General features: G+C 41.2%; 1 protein-coding gene across 8 annotated transcripts in view; it reads left to right on the top strand.

Moving 5' to 3' along the window:
* The window catches only part of ASPSCR1 (ASPSCR1 tether for SLC2A4, UBX domain containing), a 50,181-nt gene that overhangs the window by 22,789 nt on the left and 6,417 nt on the right, over window positions 1-20,975 (top strand). For 7 of the 8 annotated variants that reach the window (XM_052808066.1, XM_052808065.1, XM_052808071.1 and 4 more), the window contains 5 exons: window positions 159-298; window positions 2,771-2,852; window positions 3,736-3,802; window positions 4,735-4,797; window positions 5,098-5,150. In XM_052808066.1, the coding sequence (XP_052664026.1) occupies window positions 159-298; window positions 2,771-2,852; window positions 3,736-3,802; window positions 4,735-4,797; window positions 5,098-5,150 (405 nt within the window). Of the gene's footprint in view, window positions 1-158; window positions 299-2,770; window positions 2,853-3,735; window positions 3,803-4,734; window positions 4,798-5,097; window positions 5,151-20,255; window positions 20,412-20,975 lie in introns of all 8 variants that reach the window. The other variant, XR_008238272.1, reaches the window with a different exon arrangement.

Raw genomic sequence — 20,975 nt, 5'->3', positions numbered from 1 at the left:
CAACCTCTGTATTGTTAGTTTGATCTTAGTGACATGAATTCCACACTAATGAGTGTATTTCAGTTTGCAAATACTGTCCTTTTACTTTTTTCAGGAACCTTATAGCATAAGTAAAGTAATGCATTTAAGACTAATCAAAACTTATTTTTATTCTGTAGCTTGTAGAACGAGAGCCGCTTGTATGTCACCTAGACCTACTAGAACCGCTTTCTGCTGGCCCAGAAGAGCTTCCTGATGAGTTTTTTGAAGTCACAGTGGATGATGTACGGAAACGTTTGGCACAGCTGCAGAGTGAGAGGCAAGTTCCCTTTCTGCTGGCAAGTGAGATTGCTCCATATCCTTTTGTTAAGCAGAGTGACACTATGCACCTATAGCTGGCTGTGATCTCTGGGTAAAGGGCTGTAGATAAGTTACTGGGTGTGGAATTAATGATCAGCACTGGAAATCTCTATCCTTTATGCCATTTGAGTTCAAGGGCTATGTCCTGTTTCTGTGACAGAACCTATGCTTTTGTGTGAATCAATTGAGCATTTGTGCATGGGATAATGGTTTCATGTGGATGTTGAAAATTTCATCGTGAAGTGTCTGTGATGCCTGTGTGGTGATAAGTTTATCTGAGAACCTCAAGCTAATCAGGGATGGGCCCTCACTGAGAAATGATTAAGAGAAAGATTCCTTCCCATGTTCTGCATGTCAGGGCTATTCGAAGCCACTTAACACCCCACCTCTTTTTCTTTCTTTCCTTCTCCCTTCTTCTGAAAGAGAAGCTATTGCCTTTGTAATTAGATGTGCTTTTATTGCTAGAGGCCCAAAGTAGTGGTGAGTTCCTGCTACCTGTTTTGATCTGACTTCATGTTAGCTATTAGGAATTAAATGCATGGAATTTGTAACTTGTGATGGACAAATGTATGAGCACAGTGATCCAGCTTCATAAGAATAAGTCTCACTGACTTCAGTAGTAGCTAGTAGCATTTTCAGCCAGTAAGAAACACCTTGTGTTTTAAGTAACAGAATTAACCTTTTATTAGATCTCATCAGAAAAGACCAACTTTGAGACATTGCCCAAATGGAAATAAAGCAAAATCAAACTTAGCCACAAATGAAGACGTGAGAATGTTTGGAACACACACAAAGAAGGGGAAGAAGTATAAGAAGCTGGACTAATAACTATGCATCTCACTGTTCAAGTAGCTTGCTGTCAAAATATTCATGATTTTACTGTACTGTTATTCCAGTTCTGAACTAAAAACTCAGATTAAGATAAACTAGCCTCCCTGTCACAGCACCATTTTCCTGTCTATATGTTCCATAAAGAAATGAATTTCATGAAAGTATTTAGTTCAAGTGGATCATAACATTCCTTTAAACATCACAAGCATTCTCCGAGACTGTGGGACAGCCTACTTTACGCTGTAACTAAGTCTGAGTTGAACTTTTTACTTAGAGCTGATTTTTTTTCCCCACAGGCCGCTGAAATCCACATGAGTATACAGATTGGCCTGAAAATTGCTCTGCCGCTTGTGGGTCTGGAGTATTTAGTGGTATAAATGTAGGGTCATTTGGTTGGGGGTTACTGGAATACAGCCCCCTCAGAAAAAAGACCTAATTTCCAAATTTGCTGAAGCTTGTAATCCCTTTTCCCCTCACAGCCAGGGATAAAAATAAAGGCAAGTTACACATGAAACTGATACCAGTTGGCTTCTGATCTCAGCTGGTGAACCTTAACAAAAAGTAGCTGCATACAATACAATATTTTAAATGCAATTAGAATTTAATTCTGACTTCATGAAGAGCTGAAAATTGGTGCAAATCAGCAATTGGTACACAAAGAAGGAATGGGGCGGGTTAGTTTCATGTTTTCTTTTCAGATTGTGAGTTGGCACTTTCAGAGCATCTTGGAATGTGGTGTACCAGCTGACAGTTCTGGGTACCATTGGTGAAGTAAGCCGGTAGTTATTTTGTTCAGCAGCTGTTCCTGAGATACCTCGATGATTCTTAAAAAGAGGTCCTTCAAACTGTATAGGTGTAAGAGATTAACTTGCAAATAGTTGTGGAGAATTACATGATCAAATGTTTCACCAAAATCTCGCCTAGTAAATCAGTTATTCAGAATTAAGTGCGAACAAGGAAAAGGAACTAAAGCTGAACATGGGATCTGTTGGATGTAAGCTTATTTCTTTGCTTACAGGGAAATATATAATTGTTTTCTTGAATTTATTGTTTCATCTTAAATACAGGTAGGTTTTTTTTTCTTTTTTGCGCCCACTACTCCTTTTAAAACATCAGCCTACAATGCCAGTTCTTGAATGATCTGAAACTTCTCATTTTTGTTTTGTTTCCCTGTTGCTAATTACTACCCGTTAATTTCTTGTGCCAGCATTGTTTTTCAGCTTCAGTACCTCTTCTCCCTTCCTGGAGTAATCACGCAACTTTACTGTCTGTTTTATTGGATTAGTAAGTCCATCTCTTCTTGAGTAGTCTAAGCAAACGTTCCCCTGCTCTTAATATCTTTTCTGGCATCTGCTGTAGTGAACTTACTTTTAAACATGTACAAGAAAAGTAATTTCATACAGTATTGTTGCTGATGCTCCATAGTTCCATACATGAGATTTTGGGGTTGGAACCACAGGAGGTGGGGAAAAAGCTGTGAGGGATACATGGAACAGTTGAGCAGTTCTCAGTCCTGCTTGGACCTTTTGCTTTCTTAATAAAATAAAAATACATCTTAAAATCACAGAAGTGAAAGCTTGTTGTCTTTCCATGTATCTAGGAAACGCCTGGAAGAAGCTCCACTGATGACAAAATCTTTGAGGGGGGCTCAGCTGAAGGAGAAGTTAGAGCGTTACCCAAAGGTAGCCTTTGTTCTTTTTCCAGTCCCTCTGGCTAGTCCAGACTTGGGGGTTTAGTAACTTTAGGAATGAGTTGTGATCAATAGGATCTTGAGCTACTTAGAAGAAGACTTTTCAAATTCCCATCCCTGTTAATTGTTTGTGGAACTTCTGTAACAGTTGTACCACGTAAAATCAGCTGTCCTGTAATGATGTGGTTGAGTGGCAGGCAATATAGCTCCTTTTATTTTGTTCTAGATGTTTCAAACCCCTTATGTTGTACATACATCAGTCTGTATGACTGAGCTTTCCTAACTGCCTCTTTTCTGTAGACTCTGACATTTTGATAGTATCTCATTACAAGTTAAATGATAAGATGTTACAGATTGGAGATATCTTACTCTGCAAGTACAATCCTAATGCAGTTTTTGTCTTTGGTGATTTATTGCAAAAAAATAAGAGATTAAGTTCCCAAGTTAAGTGCTTTCTGACCAATGGTGGAAATGGAATGGTATGAGTTACTTCAGATCTATCGCAGGAGGATTCCTGCTGCTATGGACACTTCAGAGTGCTGATACACTATCTGTACCTGTCCATGGGTGACTTTCTACTTTGTGCATCACCTAGCACAGGGAGCTCCTACTCTCTGAATAAGTGCTGCTGCATTGTACATCACGCTGTTTCTATAGATCAGCTCTCTTACAGCCTGTGAAAGCCAGGCAGCCCGCATTCTCCAAGGAGCTGCACAGTAATTGTTAGCCAGTATGCTCTTCTACCCCTGTAGAGTAAATATCTCAAATATACCCATTTAAAAAAACCCAAAACTTGCTTGCAAATTCTAAGCCGAGGACAGGTGTTACAGAACAGCCATAAGCAACTGACCTAATGTGCTTTGCCTCTAACTTAGGTGGTATTGAGAGTCCGTTTTCCAGACCGTCACGTTCTACAGGGGTTCTTCCGTCCTAGTGAAACTGGTAAGAGCAATCTCTGCTTCAGTCTGTGTAGCTGCAGCTAACCTCTCTCATCATTGATTAGTTGCATGACAAAAGAGAGGGGCTCTGGACAGATCTTTCTGCTGTCCAGTGAAGTAATACTGCTCTGAAAAAGCAGCAGTAGCTAGTTACACTGTCCTTATAGGGCCCCTGAACGGGATGAGAAAAGAGTCTGGGGTAATTAACTTAGTTAAGGGGAGTTTATTTTCAGGACTACTTGATGGAGACTGTCAGGCTACTTGATGACAAAATACTTGTGCTCAAGAAACTGTCCCGCTTGACATCCCATTGTTTGTGTCCAACTGGTATGTTACTGAGATGAGTTTAGACACTTCCTCTACGTTAGCCCTTAAAAAGTTTTGGGGGCAAAACAACAACACTCCCTCCCCCAATCCAAAATAAAACCAAAAAAACAGGAGGAAGAAAAAGCTTTACCTACTGTAATAAGAATAACAGGGGATGAACCTTTCTGCCTCTGTCAGTTGACAAAAGGTGGTCAGACCATACACCAAATAGCCCTTACTGTTGTTAATGGAGATCCTCTTATTCTCAGCTGGCAGTGATGGTTACCTACACAATTATTTTTATACTTTTGTATGGAACAAGAACTAATAACTAGTTACCAGAGTCTCACCTGGCTGGCCTCTGCAAATCTTGCAGCTGGTATTGGACTTCCTAGGAAGAACTTTACTGGCATCCTTAGATTTTGCTAAGGGACCAGCATGTCTTAAGTGTTTTTTTTTTTTTGTTTGTTTTTCTCCAAGATATTTGTAACAGTGTAACAGTGTTCTTTTGAGGAAAAGGCAATCTACAGATGTTGTAGAGGGCAATTCTGCTGTTGCAGGTTTGCCTTTTTTCCCGGCATCTGAAGAAACAAATGTAATTCAGTAAACCTTTCTCTCCTTTTTTCACAGTTGGCATTTTGAGAGACTTTGTAAGAAGCCACCTTGCAGATGCAGACTTGCCATTTTACTTGTGTGAGTGTGCTGTTGGTAATACTTGGCCTTACTTTACAAAGCCTGTTCCTAGCTGTGGTACATATGGGATCTTGTGATGCCATGAGGTATGACCTGGGGAGGAATTCCTTCCCTAAATACAGCCTCAGAGTTCATAGAACCTGCTCACTTAGCCACGTTATGCTTCCACCTAATAAGAAGCCTATGTGGGCAGTGTGAATGTGTCACTCCTTTAAAGAGCAGTAATCCCTCCCATACCTGCTATATTTATTGTTTTGGTTGCTGGGTGGTCCTGTTTTGTAACTTGTTTTTTAACTTCAGTTATTGCACCTCCCAGAACCATCTTGAACGATGAAAGTTTGACACTCTTTGAGGTAAGGACTCACATGTGTGCTCTGTGATTCTTTCTGACTTGCTGCTCCCCTTCACCCTGCCATATGCTTTAGTTACTTTTAAAAGAAGCCATATAATGTTGTGATCCTTGTAGGCTTCTGCTTAGCCAAGACTAATGGAACCAGGTGTTTTGGAGCACAAGCTCTTGACCAGAAGAGGTCCACCTCGTGCAACAATATGCACTGGCATATTGTGGCAGGGTTGTCGGGGGGTTTGCATTGTTTCATACATACACTCAGTGCCTTATGGAGTCTGAACTGTATTTAACCTTGAAATGTTATTACAAGAGCTGAGCTAATGTGAGTTTGCTCTATCTGTAGTTGGTTTAGTATAGTAGGAGATGTGAGACTGGATAGGTAGCTGTTTTCAATTTCTACAGCAGGACCTAGAGGCCATATTAGACAAAAATCTGACCTTTTTGATAATCACTGTGTGAGAATTTATTTTAAGCCAGCTTGTACATTTAGGCATATGTACTCTCGATGTGTAACTTTTCTCAAAGGCTGAAATTTAGCTTTTTCAAATCCAGATTCCTGGAGGTTTTTTGCAAATGTCAGATAAGGTGGTCTTGAAGTCTCTGGTCAGAGATTCTTGGCTGTGTAAATCATACACGCGTTAAGAGACTGATTGAGTGATTTTGCCAGTGACTTTGCCCCAGACTCATGCTGTTTAAAATGGGCTGTCATTCAGAACTTCATGGACATTTGTAGAGTGATGCTCTGAAGATCACTTGCAGGGTAAAGGGTCAAGCAGACTGCAGTGAGAGTTTTTGCTTGATCCCCCTGAGGGAGCAGAAGGGGTGGGGCAGGGAGAGGGATAGAGAAAGGGACTTTTCAGGCAGCATGGTGAATTAGGTAGGGATTATCATGCCTCTGAAGTTGTTTGTAATGGAGCTTTCCAAATTCCACAACTTCCTGACCAGGCCATGTGGAAGAGATACACATGCAGCTGCTTTTAGACTATTGAATGTTCAGGGAAGCAAAGTGTGGATCTCTGTGTTCGCAGAAGTCTCTCCCCTTGCTAACACCCTGTTAAGAATTCTTTGCTGAAATTTGAAGTTTTGGGAGTGGTTTTATTGATGATGGAGTTCCTTGTATTGTCACCACGCAGGTGACAGGTTTAGCTTCCTAGGGAGTCTTGAGCTTCTCGGGGATCACAGCCCTGTTTGGTTCTGTGGTTCGAGAATTGCTATGCAGTAGCTCTTGGCCTCCACCCAGCTTTACAGCCTGAGGACCACTCTGTTTCTATCAGCCTTCCTACTCTCTACTTGACCATGGCCTCTATTCAAATGTGCAGTGTGCATGGCTGTGCTTCTCCCGCTGGCAGGAATGGGACAGTGTATGTGTTGGTAAGACATAATGTCATCATGGGTGGGGAGAACAACGATTTTTCTTTTCAAAGCCATTTTGTGTATTTTAATTAATAATGAAAATAGCAGTGGAAAGCGCTTTGTGTTTTTGAGCCAGGACATTTTGCCATTCAGGCATGAAGGCAGTTCTCCCAGCTTCCTCTGACTTGTGCCATCTCACCCACATCTGCCACCCAAAACACTTGTCTCAAGGCACACATGGTAACCATGATGGGAAATGCAAAGGACAAATCTTGTCTTCAGATTTCTGAGAAATCCCACGAAGGGGAAACTGGCTATGGTTGCATTGCTAATGATATATTTGGAAAACATTCAGAGGAACAGCAGATAATAAAAAATGTTCTGCACTTGTTAGTTCTGAGGCAAAGGAAGCAGCTGTAGAGCTGTGACTAGTACAGACTGGTCTGACATGACACAAGCACACTACTCTCAGCCTCTCTCTGTCTCTTTTTTTTTTCTTCTTTTTTTTTTTCTTTCTTTCTTTTTTCTGGTCCTAAGCTGTCATGTCTGAGCATATCCCTCACCTAGAGTTCCTTTACATACATTTTCTAACATGCTTTTTGGAAAGCTTTTTTAATCATTCCAAAGCATGGTCTCTCTGCAGCTCTCACCAACAGAGCTCTCCTGCATAAAATGGGTGTTTTTTTGTCTTTTTCTAAGATTTGGCTGGGATGTGTTCCCTGCCTTCCTGTCTCAGCCTTCAGACTTGTGTCCCTACAAAATATACTGCTTTCTTTTCAATGTCTCTGTAGGAAGTGATACTCTCCCCCACCCTGTATGCCACGTTTTCCCCTAGAATCTCATGGGCTTCAAGTTTTGGCACTAGTTATTTTTTCTTTAAGATGGGCTTTTTGTTTGTTTGTTTTAAGTATATCCTAGGTGCTGAAGACTCACAATCTGCCTCTGTAATGAACCTTTTACTTTTCTCAGTTCATTTTCTATTGGATGTTTTGTTGCTTCTTTGAATTCAAGGTACTTACTTTTCTGATGCTGCTTTCTTCCATTGTTTTCGGTCACTGTTGGAAAATACCCTGTCTGCTTATGTGCCTGTCCTTACCACCTTGAAATCTCCTGTGACCATTCTTTTCCGCTTTTTTGGTTAGCTTCTAAATCCTTTGCGTACCATACCTATTCCACACAGAAAAGGAGGTTTCTCTGCCTTTTCAGTAAACTTGAATGCAGCACCCTCTTTACTGACCTCTATCTGCCTCCTATTCATCCAGCCTCTGATGCCATCTCTGGTCTCCGTTGTTAGCTTTGCTCTGTCTTCTAAATAAAGTTCAAAATCCTCTGCTTACCTATATTTACCCCTTGCCCACTTCTCCCCTCCCGCAACGCTGTTCTTTTTTTTTTTTTTTTCTTTTCTCTTTTTCAGCATACATCTAATGTTTCTCTGGATGTCTTCCGAAACATAACTTGTTCAGTGAAACACCACAGAAATAATTACGTCTCCCTGTCTTTGAATCACAAACTTTATGGCAGGAATTTTGTTTAATTTGCTGTGTAAAAGCCTTTGTTCCGTACCTGGCACCATTACTTCTGCTTGTTACATGTGTGGCAATTTCCTAGTTTCCTAGTTGTGACATTTACTGTGGAATTCATTCCTCGCGGCAGCTCTGTGAAACATAAAAACTGTGTTAAATTAGTGCTCTGTAAAGACTTCGAGGTGCCTTACAGCCCAGTCTTTTAGACTCCTTTAGAAATCACAGCTTGGTGAAGAATCTGGTCAATTTTAGTGTCAAGCATCTTCAATTTGTAGTGGCTTTCCCAAGATTGAACTGCTTGCTGTGTCACATGGCAAAAGTGCAAAGCCTTGACGTTAGTACAAAACTGTGACTGTTCATAGAATCATATCACAGAATGGTTTGGGTTGGAAGGGACCTTGAAGATCACCTAGTTCCAAGCCCCCTGCCATGGGCAGGGATACCTTCCACTAGACCAGGTCACTCAAAGCCCCATCCAACCTGACCTTGAACACTTCCAGAATGGGGCATCCACAACTTCTCTGGGCAACCTGTTCCAGTGCCTCACCACCCTCACAGTGAAGAACTTCTTCTTTACATCTCATCTAAATCTACCCTCTTTCAGTTTAAAGCCCTTGTCCTATCACTACATGCCCTCGTAAAAAGTCCCTCTCCAGCTTTCTTGTAGGCCCTCTAGGTACTGGAAGGCTGCCATAAGGTCTCCTGGAGCCTTCTCTTCTCCAGGCTGAACAACCCCAACTCTCTTAGCCTGTCTTCAGGGGACAGATGTTCAAGATAATGGTGCTTGAAAGCTGAAAATTCTCTTGCAAATTGACTGTTTCAAGGGGTGATTTTTCTCATTTCTCACTTCGTCTGTGTCAACACAAAAGAATAACAACATCTAATTAAGATAAAGGGTGGCAAATCCAAAGCTGATTTAAGAAATTTTTTTCATGCACCATGTAATCACAGTGTAGTGTCATTAAACTGTAATTAGAAAGTGGTTGTGTTGAGAATTTGGGCATAATTGAAGAAAAATGGATTTTTAAAGCATAATCTAGGTATACAGAATCATTACAATTATTTGCAAAATGTGGAAAGCAAGTAAAATCTCATGCTTAAAATATTTTTTAGGGATTGTAGCATGACATTATGAAGAGATTATTATCACATTACTTAACAGTCGTATGACTTGGCATTTTCTTCTTAACCAGCTGGCTCTGTGTAGGTAAATGTAGTGATGCATGTGTGAGGAGAAATAATTTGAACTTCATATGCATCTCAATGAGCTCTTGGGCTGATTGTTACTAGTCTGGAGCAAAGTCTTAAGGTGATGAAATCATCAGCTCATTACTGAATAGTAGTCAAAACCGAAACAACCTCCTTCCCAAAACCCAGAATACTCAGAATGAAATAGATAATAAAGAACATCACTGTGTCATTGTATGAAACCAGGATTTGCTTGCATCTTGAATAATGCGTGCAGATCCAGTCTCTCATCTTAAAAATGAACTGGTAAAGGTGCAGAGAAGGGGAATAAGGATCATGAGAGGCTGGAATTGCTCCTGCATAAAGAATGACTAAGTAGGCTAGGACTTGTCAGTCTGCAAAAGATGTGACTGGCAAAGAAATAACATATCAAGGAGAAGCTGAAAGGGATTGATTTCTTACTCTGTCCAGTACAAGAGTGAGTGCCATCAAGTGAGGAGAGCAGGAGCTAGAATGGATGGAAGGAGGTAGTTGTTCATACCACAGAAAACTGAAGTGTGGAATTCCTTGTCACAGGGTGCTATATACTAAAAGTATATCCTGGTTCAAGAGAAAGTTGCATGCTCTACTGAGAGTCTCTCTTAATATATAGAAACCATCTCAGGAAGCTTCTGAACTGAAAATCATTGCTAGCTAATAGTGTTAGGGGAAAGTATCCCATGTAAGTGAAGAGCAAGGATAGTCTTCTCTGTGCATCTGTGTTTTTTGTTCACTGTTAGAGACTGGATACTGGCTGGACTGAATAGACTTTTGGTCTGCATACAGTTGTTCTTGCATCCTTTTGTATTGCTGGAGGTGGACTGACCAGGCTACCTTGGCAACTTACCTGACCCGACAGCAATCCCTATATTGACTCTACCCTACAGATTGAATGATAATGGACTAATACACATGAAACAATACACAAAATTTAATGTATAGCAGAGGATTTAAACTGGTATATATGACTTGTTTCTTTGAATATCCTGGGATAATTAAGCCTTTGTAACTTTACTGCCTGTTAGGTGTTTAAGGTTTGTTTTTTTTCAGCTTTATGATTTCATTAACAGAACTATTTTGTATATAATTCTCCAATTTTAAGAAAAAGAAAATACAGACTGTATGAGCCTTAGAGTTCTGGAGAAAACAGCTGATAATATCAGTGGAATTTGTTAGATTTTTCCCTTGCTATTTGACATCCTCTGTAACATTTCATGTCTGTGGAAAAAAAGATGCAAAGTATAAGCAACTTGTTCATGAGGTGGTGTGTTCTTCTGTACTATGCAAGTGATGATGTGACACATATAGGTAATGGAAAATAAGTATGTGAAACAATAAGGGCACTGCAAACTCCTTCTAACCAGGTGTCCTGCAGAAGCTTTTTTTTTTTGCATACTAATTTTTATTCTTTCTCGAGATGTTTCTGCTGAAAACCCTAAGGTGGATGTTTGTCATTTTAAAGGAACTTTATCTGAGTAATTTAGGCAGTGGATGCATAGCTGCTGGTCACAGCTGAGTCAGCTGAAGAGACTGCTGCCCCAGTTATTCTCACAGCTGTCACCTGGGCTACTATCTATTTCATTCTACATGAGTTGGATAAATATAAACAGTTTAAATAACAGACATTTGCAGGCTCAGGTCTCTTGACTGAGGTGGATTAGAGTCTCATAACATGCAAATCCAAGTGATTGTTAGTATTTTGCAATGGGTGGTAGTAGTGGGCTGAAGGAAGTAACCTTTTCAGGGGTATGGTTTTAGCTGGAAGGGAATGTGTGTCTGCAACATCATGAAAGTAAAGGTTTTGCTCACATACGTTGCTCACACCCTACAAGAGTTCGCTGATGCAGTTATGCCAATGGACCCAAGCAAACTTTGTCTGCAGGCGACCTTGCTAAAGTTCATGGTGAGTTTAAAGAACTCACTTTTGAGTTTTGTATTTTTTCTCCTGCAGTTCAGTATATAAACTTTGCAAAGTTTATACTTGTAGTGTACCTTGTCCCCATAGCCCATGTGGTGCAGAAACCTCAGATGGTTGGAAATGTGTATGCAGTTATAGGTATTTAACTTTCTAGATTTTTTCACCATGCACATTCAGTGTGACATTTCAAAATGCTATTGTTTTCAAAAGGTTATCCCCAGAATTAGGAAAGCCCATCCAGTTCATTACAGCTGACTTACAAAAATGAGTTGATGGTGAAAGGAGCAGGCCAGAGCATTTTTGTAATCAAGTTTTTTTTCTTAAAAAAAAAAAAAAATTTTTTTTAAATCAAATTATTCAGGGAGGCTTTAGCCTTGACTGCAGGGCCCTAGGGCATTGGAAATGAGTGCATGATTTGACCCAAATGCTTGAGGCTAGCAACACTACTCTAATGAGGTAAGCAAAGTAGAGGTTTAGCAATAAGGGAAGATGTGTTGCTAGATTGGCAAGAAACAGCAGGGGAATTGATTTGTTTGAGGAGCAAAGAAATACCTGTATGTTCAGGGTGAGGTGTGAGAAGGGAGAAGGCTGCAAGGGGCTGAGGCAACTTGGAAGGATAAAATGGGGTGAAGAGAGGGAGCAGAAAGAAATGTGTGCCTGGATGGGGTTGGGTTCCACTGTCTATTTAGAGTTTTAGATTTTGGGGCAATGGCTTCTGTGCTGCCAGGAATGTGTGCTGAGGGAAGGGTACACAAATATGTGCATTAAAGCCCTGAAGTTGTTTGATGCAGCTGGGTGTAAAATGGCATTATGTAAAATGGGTTTACAGATTGAAAGAGCTGTATTTCATGCCAGTGGCCATGTAGCCTGTGTCCCTTGCCTGAGGCCCTTCAGCCCTTTCAGGTCATGGTCTGTTATGGCAGGAATGATTCTGTGTGTTTATAAACATTTTATTTGGATGAAGCATCAAACAGGAAAAAAAACAGTTCCTGCCGAGAACTTGTCATACCATTCTGGTTACCCGTACTGGTTGTCAGAGACCACAGTGCTCTAACTTACTAGGATGGTGCCTCATCCCAGTTTAGGTCGGCTGATTCTGGGTGAAGCTTTGCTCCGCATTACCGGTGTAAATCCTTTTTCATCTTTAACTTTCCCTTGAGTCAGTGAAGGCCCCATGCTGTAATGTCTTCTGCTTGGATAGGCTTTCCCTTCTGCTGCTGCAGATCTGAGTGCTTGGCAGGGGCTGAAGGGGGCTTTCTTTGGGAAGAAATGGGTGCGGAAGTTGCTCTGGCTTTCGTGTCCCTGGCAACTGTGTTATTGTTGGATGCCCTTTTTATAGGTGGCTGTTACTAGTTGGGCTGCTTTGCCTGAGCCTCAGTGCTCTCGGTAAAAATGACACTGGCCCAGACCAGGAGCAAGAGAGGTGATATTTCTGGTATTGGGCCAGATGGGGCAGCACTGGGGACAGGACTTGCTCACTGCTTTTCACTTGCTCTCTAGTATTGCCTTCCAAACTATGAAATCTTCAGCCTGGGAAGAAGTTTGTGCGGGTCGGTATCGACACTCTCTGCAGGGCTGAGGGCTGCAGAGCAGGCTGCAGTGCCTGGTCCTGCACTGGATGGGGTTAGGCTCTGTATGGGTGAGTTTGGGGAAGGCTTTGCCCCTCTCAGACATCATGTGGTGTGTAGAAGGGAAACCTTTTGTACTTTAGTCAGAGCTCCCCTTCTGTTTCCATTATCTGGAAGGAAAGAGATGGAAAGACCGAGCTGCTCTGTAAAGATAGAAGGCATAAGGTTAAGGTATTTTGTAAAATGTGTGGCTTTCAGGCTGGGGGAAGAGGAGCTTTTATGCTCAGGTGACCTTACAGCACCCAGCATCTCCGTAGTGTGAGAGCTTGTTCTGGAGTAATGCTGTGTTTTGATACATAGGATGCAAATGTGAATGAAGTGCTGTGGAGTCTACGGTTCTTCCAGACATTGTAGGGAAAAGAAAGCACAGGTAAAGTAATGGAACAGCTTATTTCTCAAGCTTTTTTGAGGTATTGTTTTTTGGAGGATGTTTGAAAGGTTGAGGAGGGAGGTTGTCTTTATCAGTAGTACAGCTCGTTAAGTTTGGTTTTAGTGTGTAACTGCCAAAGTTCACAGCTTTTGCTCCAGGTGCTGTGTGTCAGTAGTGTTAGCAATAGCCTCCTGGAATGCTTTGCACCTGATGTGATTCCCTTGCAAAGATGCCTGCACATAACCTGACATTTGATTTTAATGGGACATTTCTTAGATGACTAGAAACCTATGTTTCTATTCAAAACAGGTCTTCCAAAACAGGTACTACTGTGTTGTATCTAGCTATTCTGGATTTCTTCAACATTTAACTTCCATGTTGTCAGGCTGTTCACTCTTTCATACGTGTCTTACCTGAGCAGAAGATAACACACCAAAATAGAGGTAGACCGTAGGTGCTTTGTAGAATACGGCTGGAGTGTATATTCATTATTCAGGAATGAAGTGACTTTCAGAGGAAGCAAAGGCAATTGTAAGGAAGTTTGCACTGAAGTCTAAGTATCTCAGTGATAACTGTGAGCTGTAATTGAAATCGTATAAGCCTTAGAATCCTAGCTTTCAAACATGAGATTTTGTCTAGTTACTCTGTTCCATATATGCTTTTCCATTTTTTTAATGTAGTTTATTCTCCTTTTGCTCTCAGGAACTTCTTAGATTCTTGTTCCCCACGTATGGTGCTTAAACTCTCGAGAGACAGAAATTGAGAAATAGTTAAGAAAACCAAAGAATAAAGGAATAGAGGTTGGCTTATGGCTTCTGCACAGTCCATTCTTGGTTTTCTAGGTTGCCTCGTGTCTTCTCAAAATATATGATGCTGTCATGTCTAAATGTAAGTGGACTGTTATTATTACTTTTAAGCAGGACTGTGGCAGAGAAGCATCCAATTATTTATTCCCTTCAGTTTAGTCATAGGCTATTTAATTGCCTTCTGTTTTCTCCTCTTCTTTGAGAAATGCCTTGGTACATAGGGAATTCTAGCAGCATCCTCCAAGGATATGGGAATTCTCTTGATGAACTTCAAAAGGATCTTCTAGAAACTTATGGTCTTTGCTGAGACTGTTGGAGGCAGAGCCTGCTTGAGCTCCAGCACAGAGTGTTCTGGACATTGACCACTGCCAGCCTAGATGTTTTAGGAACTTCTTGTCATGGAGACTACATGATTTCTGATGGTATCACAAGCCCACCCTCTGCTAGGGTAGAGGGTAGAGTTGCTTCTTCTGTGATATGACTGGGAGCTGGTTGTTTGGGATTACTTGTCCAATGTCAGACACGAATCACAGACTTGCACCTAGCTTTCCCAGGTCTTGAGTTAGCAGTAGTAGGCTATCCTCTGCTCTATAGACTGACTGCCTTGGTGCTGTCTGTAAGAAAAAAGTGCATGGTGTCTGAGACAGTAAAGTGAGCACATTTGAGCATTCAAATATTTATAAATGACTGAAGTTTGTGCTGAAGCCAATAACAGGAGTCCCTGCAGATGGTGGAGTACCATATTATCAACACTTCTGCTCTCTTTCCACCCTCTCACTCCATTCAAGATAAGATTGGAACCACATTCTAAATCTGATCGCTTACAATGAAGGGAGAACCTTTACGCTGCAAGCAAAACCAGGAAAAAAGACAAATATTGTCAACTTGTTTGCCAAGATACTTGGGCTGAAAGAACTGTCTGAAGTGAATTCTCCTAAAATATGTGTGTATTTACAGTATAGTGAGCACACAGATTGGCAGCAATGTGGAGTTTTTGGAACCCATAAAGACTTCAAGGCATTGCTTTGATTTTTTGTTATTGCTGTTTTTGCTGGCTGCCTTATCCTCATGTCCCTTGAAGTGTTTTATAATGTTCTGCTCTCCAGAACTGATCAACTGCAGGCTTCCCTGTTGTAGCACTTGGCTTTGGGTTCCTTACAGCTCTAGTTGCTTGTTTGTGTTTTTCTAGGCTAGCTGAGCTTTTCAGAGTTGCTTCTTAGCTTCTTTCTCCTCCCAGAAACAGACATTTGTGTAGTGCATATCTGGGGTGCGTTAGTGGAAAAAAATCATTGATTGCTGAGTTAATACTAGGAAACAGTTAGCAGAAGGTAAGAATACCAGCCACTGGAAAAGTCAAGGCAGCAAAGAGGGCAGAGGGCCATCTGTCTTCAGAGGAGCTAAAGGAATCCACAGGCTTCCACATAAATATTTAGATCTTCTAATCAGATCTTAGAGTGCACTGAGTGTTTCCTCTGGCGTGTACTGTGGGGCAGAGATCCAGAGGAGCTGTTTGTTCCTTTCTTTGCCTTTGGTTCTGTTTCCATATCCTATTCATTAATGCCAGTTTGGGCCATACATCTGGCATGCTTGTTCAGTGAAGCCGACTACGAATTGAGCAGTGTGAAGCCTTCTCTGCTTTTGGCAAGAGTCTAAATGCAATTTCAGAAAAAATTACTTCATCAGAGTCAGTCTGTCGGAAGTATTTCCAGTGGCAGGCCTTGCGGTTATTCCACTCGCTAGCAAAGAAAATTGCAATTAATAGTGAAATTCATCCAGCCCAGAGGATGGCATTCACCTTATATGAAGTCTTAGCCCTTTACTTACCATTCAGGATTTTCTCATCTGACTAGATTTTGGTAGCAGTCTTACCTCCTGTTTGTCTTGTGAGGTGTGTTAACCGTCTGTCTGTACTTGCTTCTTATGCTGACTTCGAGCAAGGCTAGGCACTTCAGTCCGGATGAGGGCCTTCCTTGTATGACTGAGTTTAGAGTGGAAATTCTGCCCAAAATGTTCTCTCTTCCTCTGTCAGTTTCAGAGGCCAGATCTTTCTGATCTCAGCTCAAGGGCTCCATGAATGCTCTTTATACCTGGATTCCTTAAGTAACCTTCTCAAAATAGTGCTTTCAAATCTTATCTTTTGCCTTATGAATTTTAAAGGTCCCCAGCTCTAGCTGGATCAGACCTCCTCTGTATTGGCTGCAGAATATTCATCATCTTTGGCAGTTGCAGTCCACATTGAGCAGCTTTGTTCTCAGGTTATAAACACGAACCACTTAGTCAGTTTGCCCCTTTCACCATGTCTGTAGTGTTTATTTCTGTTTCAGCGATGCTTTGCAGTCTTGCTGGAGAAGCTTTTGATCCACCGGCTTTCCGGTTGAATTTTCCAAGAGCTAGTTTATGTGTTTGGGGTGTGTGTACTATGCAGTATTTCATGTTGGTAGCTTGGGTTTCTCCTTCCATGCGCATGTTCCTTTGAAGTGCTTATTTTCTTATTCATCTTTTAACATCAAACTAACAGCAGACCTGTGGCACTCTAATCTTTTCAGATCATGTAACGGAAAGAATGCTTGTCATTCTGGCAGCTGCAAGTTCCCCTTAGACAGCAGTCTCTGCCTGGTCTGAAAGCATCACTCTGTCAGTGAACAGAATTACTGCATGGTAATAATGTATATTATTTTGCAATACTCTGTTCTAGGATTTTTTGAATGCGTGTGTCTGGAGATACCTAGTGAAGGAGTAAGTATTGAGATGTTATTTGGGGAGGGTCCTGCCTGAAATGTTTTCTGTGCTCTAGAGAACAAGTTACTAAAACATGCAGTAGAACAAAGCAGAAATGTTTCTCTTGTGTGTCGCAGCTGGATTCACAGGGGAATGTTGTTCTAGTGTAGATATTTTTATCATGGAATGCAAGATGCAGTAGTCCCAGTATACCGCTCTACAGCCAGGATGCCCTGCTGTCATAAACCACGCTCACCACTATGGTGTCTGAGAAACTGCACTCTGCGTGTCTGAAATAAAACTTTGAGTGACTTAGCTACATGGTTTCAGACTAAATGTGGCTTTGTGAGTAACCGGCTGGTCTTCAGATTTCAGAAATGGAAAGCGTTCATTTAAACTTCTGCAACTGTAACTAAGTAAATTGATGAAGCTGTGCTATTTAGATCTTTTTAAAATCTGAGAAGTTGGACATTTGGAATGATACTCCTTAAGGGGGGGCGGGACAGTAAGCAGAACATTGGCTTCCTCCACTTCTTGCCTCATCAGTGACTTTCTGATTCCTTCGGAAGAAAGCTGTCCTGTGATTAAGGCCTTGGATGGGACTCTGGAGACTTATATACGTAGTTCTCATTTCTGCTACTGCCATCCTGTGTGACCTTGAATAAGTTATTTAATCTCTTTAGGTCTCGGTTTTTCATTTGTACAAAAAAACCCAAAACCAAAAACCAAACAAACCGAAATCTCATACTTTCTTACATTTTTATTTATATTGCATGTTGCTGCTTATTACACATACATAACTGTACAATGGGACACCATTTTCAATTGGATCTCTAGGTGCCGGTGCAATAAAAATAATAATCTAACTGTACGTTGTAAATATGCCTTGCATAGTGTGATTTGAACATTATAATTTGATAGATTAATAGCATCTATTTTCCCAGTCAGAATGGTATTGTATCTTTGGCTGGAAATCAAAGCAGCAAGGAGGAGAACTGCTGGATATTTGAGTATAGTAGCTAGCTGTTGACGCATTCATATTGTAGTAATTCTTCACATATAACTGAATGGAGTTTTTTTTAATATTTGTTTCAAACAGCCTATGATTCTTCTGGTCAATCTGACAGGCTCAGTGTGACTCTAAGAGGTTTCTAAATCTGTTTGATTCACAGATATTCTTATAAGAATCCTATGCAGTGAGGTTAAGAACTGCAGAGTTCTTCTAGAGACATTGATACATCCATTAGAACAACTGCAAATGAGGAAATACCATCTGACTTGAGAATATAGTTTTCAGGTAATGGTCTGCCCAGTATTTGATCCTTGCATTCTTAGCAGTGTTAGGGAACACTAAAGACTCCAACTTCGGGTTTGTATGTTTTCCTGGACTGCAGCTACTAAAGCCTTCTCATCTTTATGCCAAGACATTCTTTGGCCAGTGGGATCATTCCACTGGCTTTTTTTTTTTTTTTTTTTTTTATAATGTGAAATTGGTGCTGATTTAAATACTTTTGTGTTACAAAAAAAAATCTCAGACAGCGTTATGTCCTGCCAGTGACTGGCTGGAGAATTCCTGGGGTGATTAGCGAGATGTAGCTAGCTGCCTTCTGTACTGAACCCTCAGTAAGTACTGAAACTGGGATGGTACCTGAGAATTCTGCACAAAGGAAGCAAGACAAAGGGTTGTATGAATGAGCCAGTAGTCTTACTTGAATTGAAGAAAAAGAACTTATTGGATGTAAATTTGGCAAGAGGGGACTCTGTGTTGGCTGACCCCTAGGAAAGGATAGGCATGCAGGGAAATGAGCCATGGGAAGGAGGTTGCATTCTGTATACTTGTGAGCTGCTGTCTAGTTCCTTTAAGTTTCTTTCAATTAAAACATTTTGAACTGAAACATTCGGACTGATGTTTTGCCAGCAGTGGGAAATGGTTGTGGACGTGGATCCTGAAACTTAGAACTACGGTTATTTGTCAACCTGTGAGTAAATAGGGTAGAGGTTTATATTGGGGCACATTCTGTCTGTGTGTTTGTGTGGTTGAGTGTGTCTGTCTAGCTCTTCGTCTGTCTTTCTCACTCTCTTTTTCTCTTTGTGCCTCATGCAGGCCCTGCCATGAATTTTCTCTGACCCCTTGGGGCCATTCCCACATGAAGCTTTGATGTGTGTGCCCAGAGCTTGATTGACAAGGAAGTTTCGGTGGCGGCAGCAGGGAAACGAAGAGAAAAGGGCAGGGCTTTGAACTAAAGGGCTTTGAGCTCTGAGATGCTGTGCTTACTTATCTCCTTCAGAATGTTAATTATTTACCAAGATAATTGGTCGGGAGGGGAAAAAAAGAGAGGGGAGGTTATTAAAAAATTCCAACACTAACACGCTACAAAAACCTCATTTTCCAACTTGCAGCTGGCATGAAAAGGATGTTGTGTGTAAAAGGGCTTGAGTGTATGTGTGTTGGGGGGGCAGGGGGGACCTTTCTAAGGCACCCATTTCCTAAATAGAGGGATCCCTTCAGACGAATGCAGCGGAAACATCAAAGCTCTTGCAGGAGTTTTCTCTGGGGTTTCTAAACCGTGTCTGGTACTTTTTAATTAAAAAAGTTTATGGAGAGCCGTCTTTGTGACTGGAGCAGGCAACCTTAGGCCCTGCTGATTGAGGAATGAAATGTTAAAAGACCTAATAAATAATGATTTCTGCTAAAATGTCAGTTCAAGGATGTGAAGATGCCTGGCTACTTTAGCAGGATCTGAGACTTGGAGTAGACTGATGAATGTCTCCTGCTTCAGCCTAACATGTAGGCTGTACTGTGTGTGAAAGTCTCCTACAGCCTTTGGATTAATGTAAAAAAATTTGTAATACCACATACTCATTTGAAGTTTGTAGTCAGGAAGATAGGTGAAACTGTTTCATTTTGCCTCCAGTTAATGCAGTTTTATTAGTCTCTGTATTAGGTAGCAATCCACAGACTCCTCCATGAAGATCAGGGTTCCTTTGAGTTCTGGTAATTGCTGTGCTGGATCAGGTCCAAGGACTGTCATTCCAGTATCCTGACTGTGCTGATGGTGGCAACAGAGGTTCAAGAAAACTCCAGAGCAGGCAGCCTGCCCTGCACAGTTCCTAAGTATGCGTTAATGATATGAAGAGGGGCAGTTGCTTGCTTTTATTTATTCATTTATTGGATCAAGGTGAGAAACTTAGTGTTACTGTTTTGCCAGAGTAAATGTAGACCATTAATCAACATTTTCTGTACAGTTTCTGGCTATGACAGTATTTAACTCTTTTACGCTATGATGATTTGGTTTCTTTACCTGTCTCTTAGTATAAGGCCTTCTGAAAGCTTAAAATAATTGTTTCAGCTGGTTTTTCTTTATGTAGTATTATACTGATGTGTTAATTCTGGTAATAAGTGTGATATTTTTCTTTCAGAATCCTTACTGGTACAGCTGGTTACGCCATATCATATTAATCTTCCACGTATCACCTTCAAACCCTTTCAAAAATACAAGCCTGTGCTTGCAGCAGTGTCTGTTTTTAGTGCGAAGCTTAATAATTTTAAATCTCTTACTCTGCAGTCCCTTGAGAACACTTGGATGTACCATCTGGACATGGTGATGTAGTGCTTGTTAATGTACCACTTAGTTCCAGCACCAGTTTTTCTACTGCTTCAGTTTCTTTGAGGGTGTGATGTCACACTATAATCACTATAAGTGGCAGAGCAAGCTTCATAGGTGGGTACCTTCCTCACTTACCTCCAGCTGCTTTTGTGATTCCTCTGTTGAACCAGTGGGACTGTGAGTCCAGTTCTACAGTTTCTCTGGTGCCCAACGAAGGACCAAAAAATAATTAAGGGACTGATGCATCTGACATATGGGGAGAGGCAGAGACAGTTGGGGTTGTTAAGCCTGAAAAAGAGAAGGCTCTGGGAGGGTCTTGTCAATGTGTATAATAAACGTGATAGGAAACAGCAAGGAAGATGGGCCAGAGTTTTCTCAGCGGTGCCCAATAAAAGGACAAGAGGAAATGGACATGAATTACAGGAACTTCCATTGAAATAGAAGGAAAAAAAACTAAACCCAAAACCACTGAAAGGGTGGCCTAACACTGGAACAGCTTGCCTGAGCAGGTTGTGAGTCTCTCTCCTTGTTGATATTCAGAACCCAAGTGGGCTTCATGGTCCTGAGAAACCTGCTCTAGCTGACCCTGCTCAGAGCAGGGGGATTTGGACAAGACAATCTTCAGACGCTCTTTCCAGCCTCAACTGTTCAGTGATTCTGTGGTGGCAATGACATTGC

Source organism: Harpia harpyja, chromosome 14 (assembly GCF_026419915.1).
Source record: "Harpia harpyja isolate bHarHar1 chromosome 14, bHarHar1 primary haplotype, whole genome shotgun sequence".
Taxonomy (NCBI): domain Eukaryota; kingdom Metazoa; phylum Chordata; class Aves; order Accipitriformes; family Accipitridae; genus Harpia; species Harpia harpyja.
The sequence above is the reverse complement of the archived record's forward strand: the minus strand, read 5'-3'. Positions and strand labels throughout refer to the sequence as shown.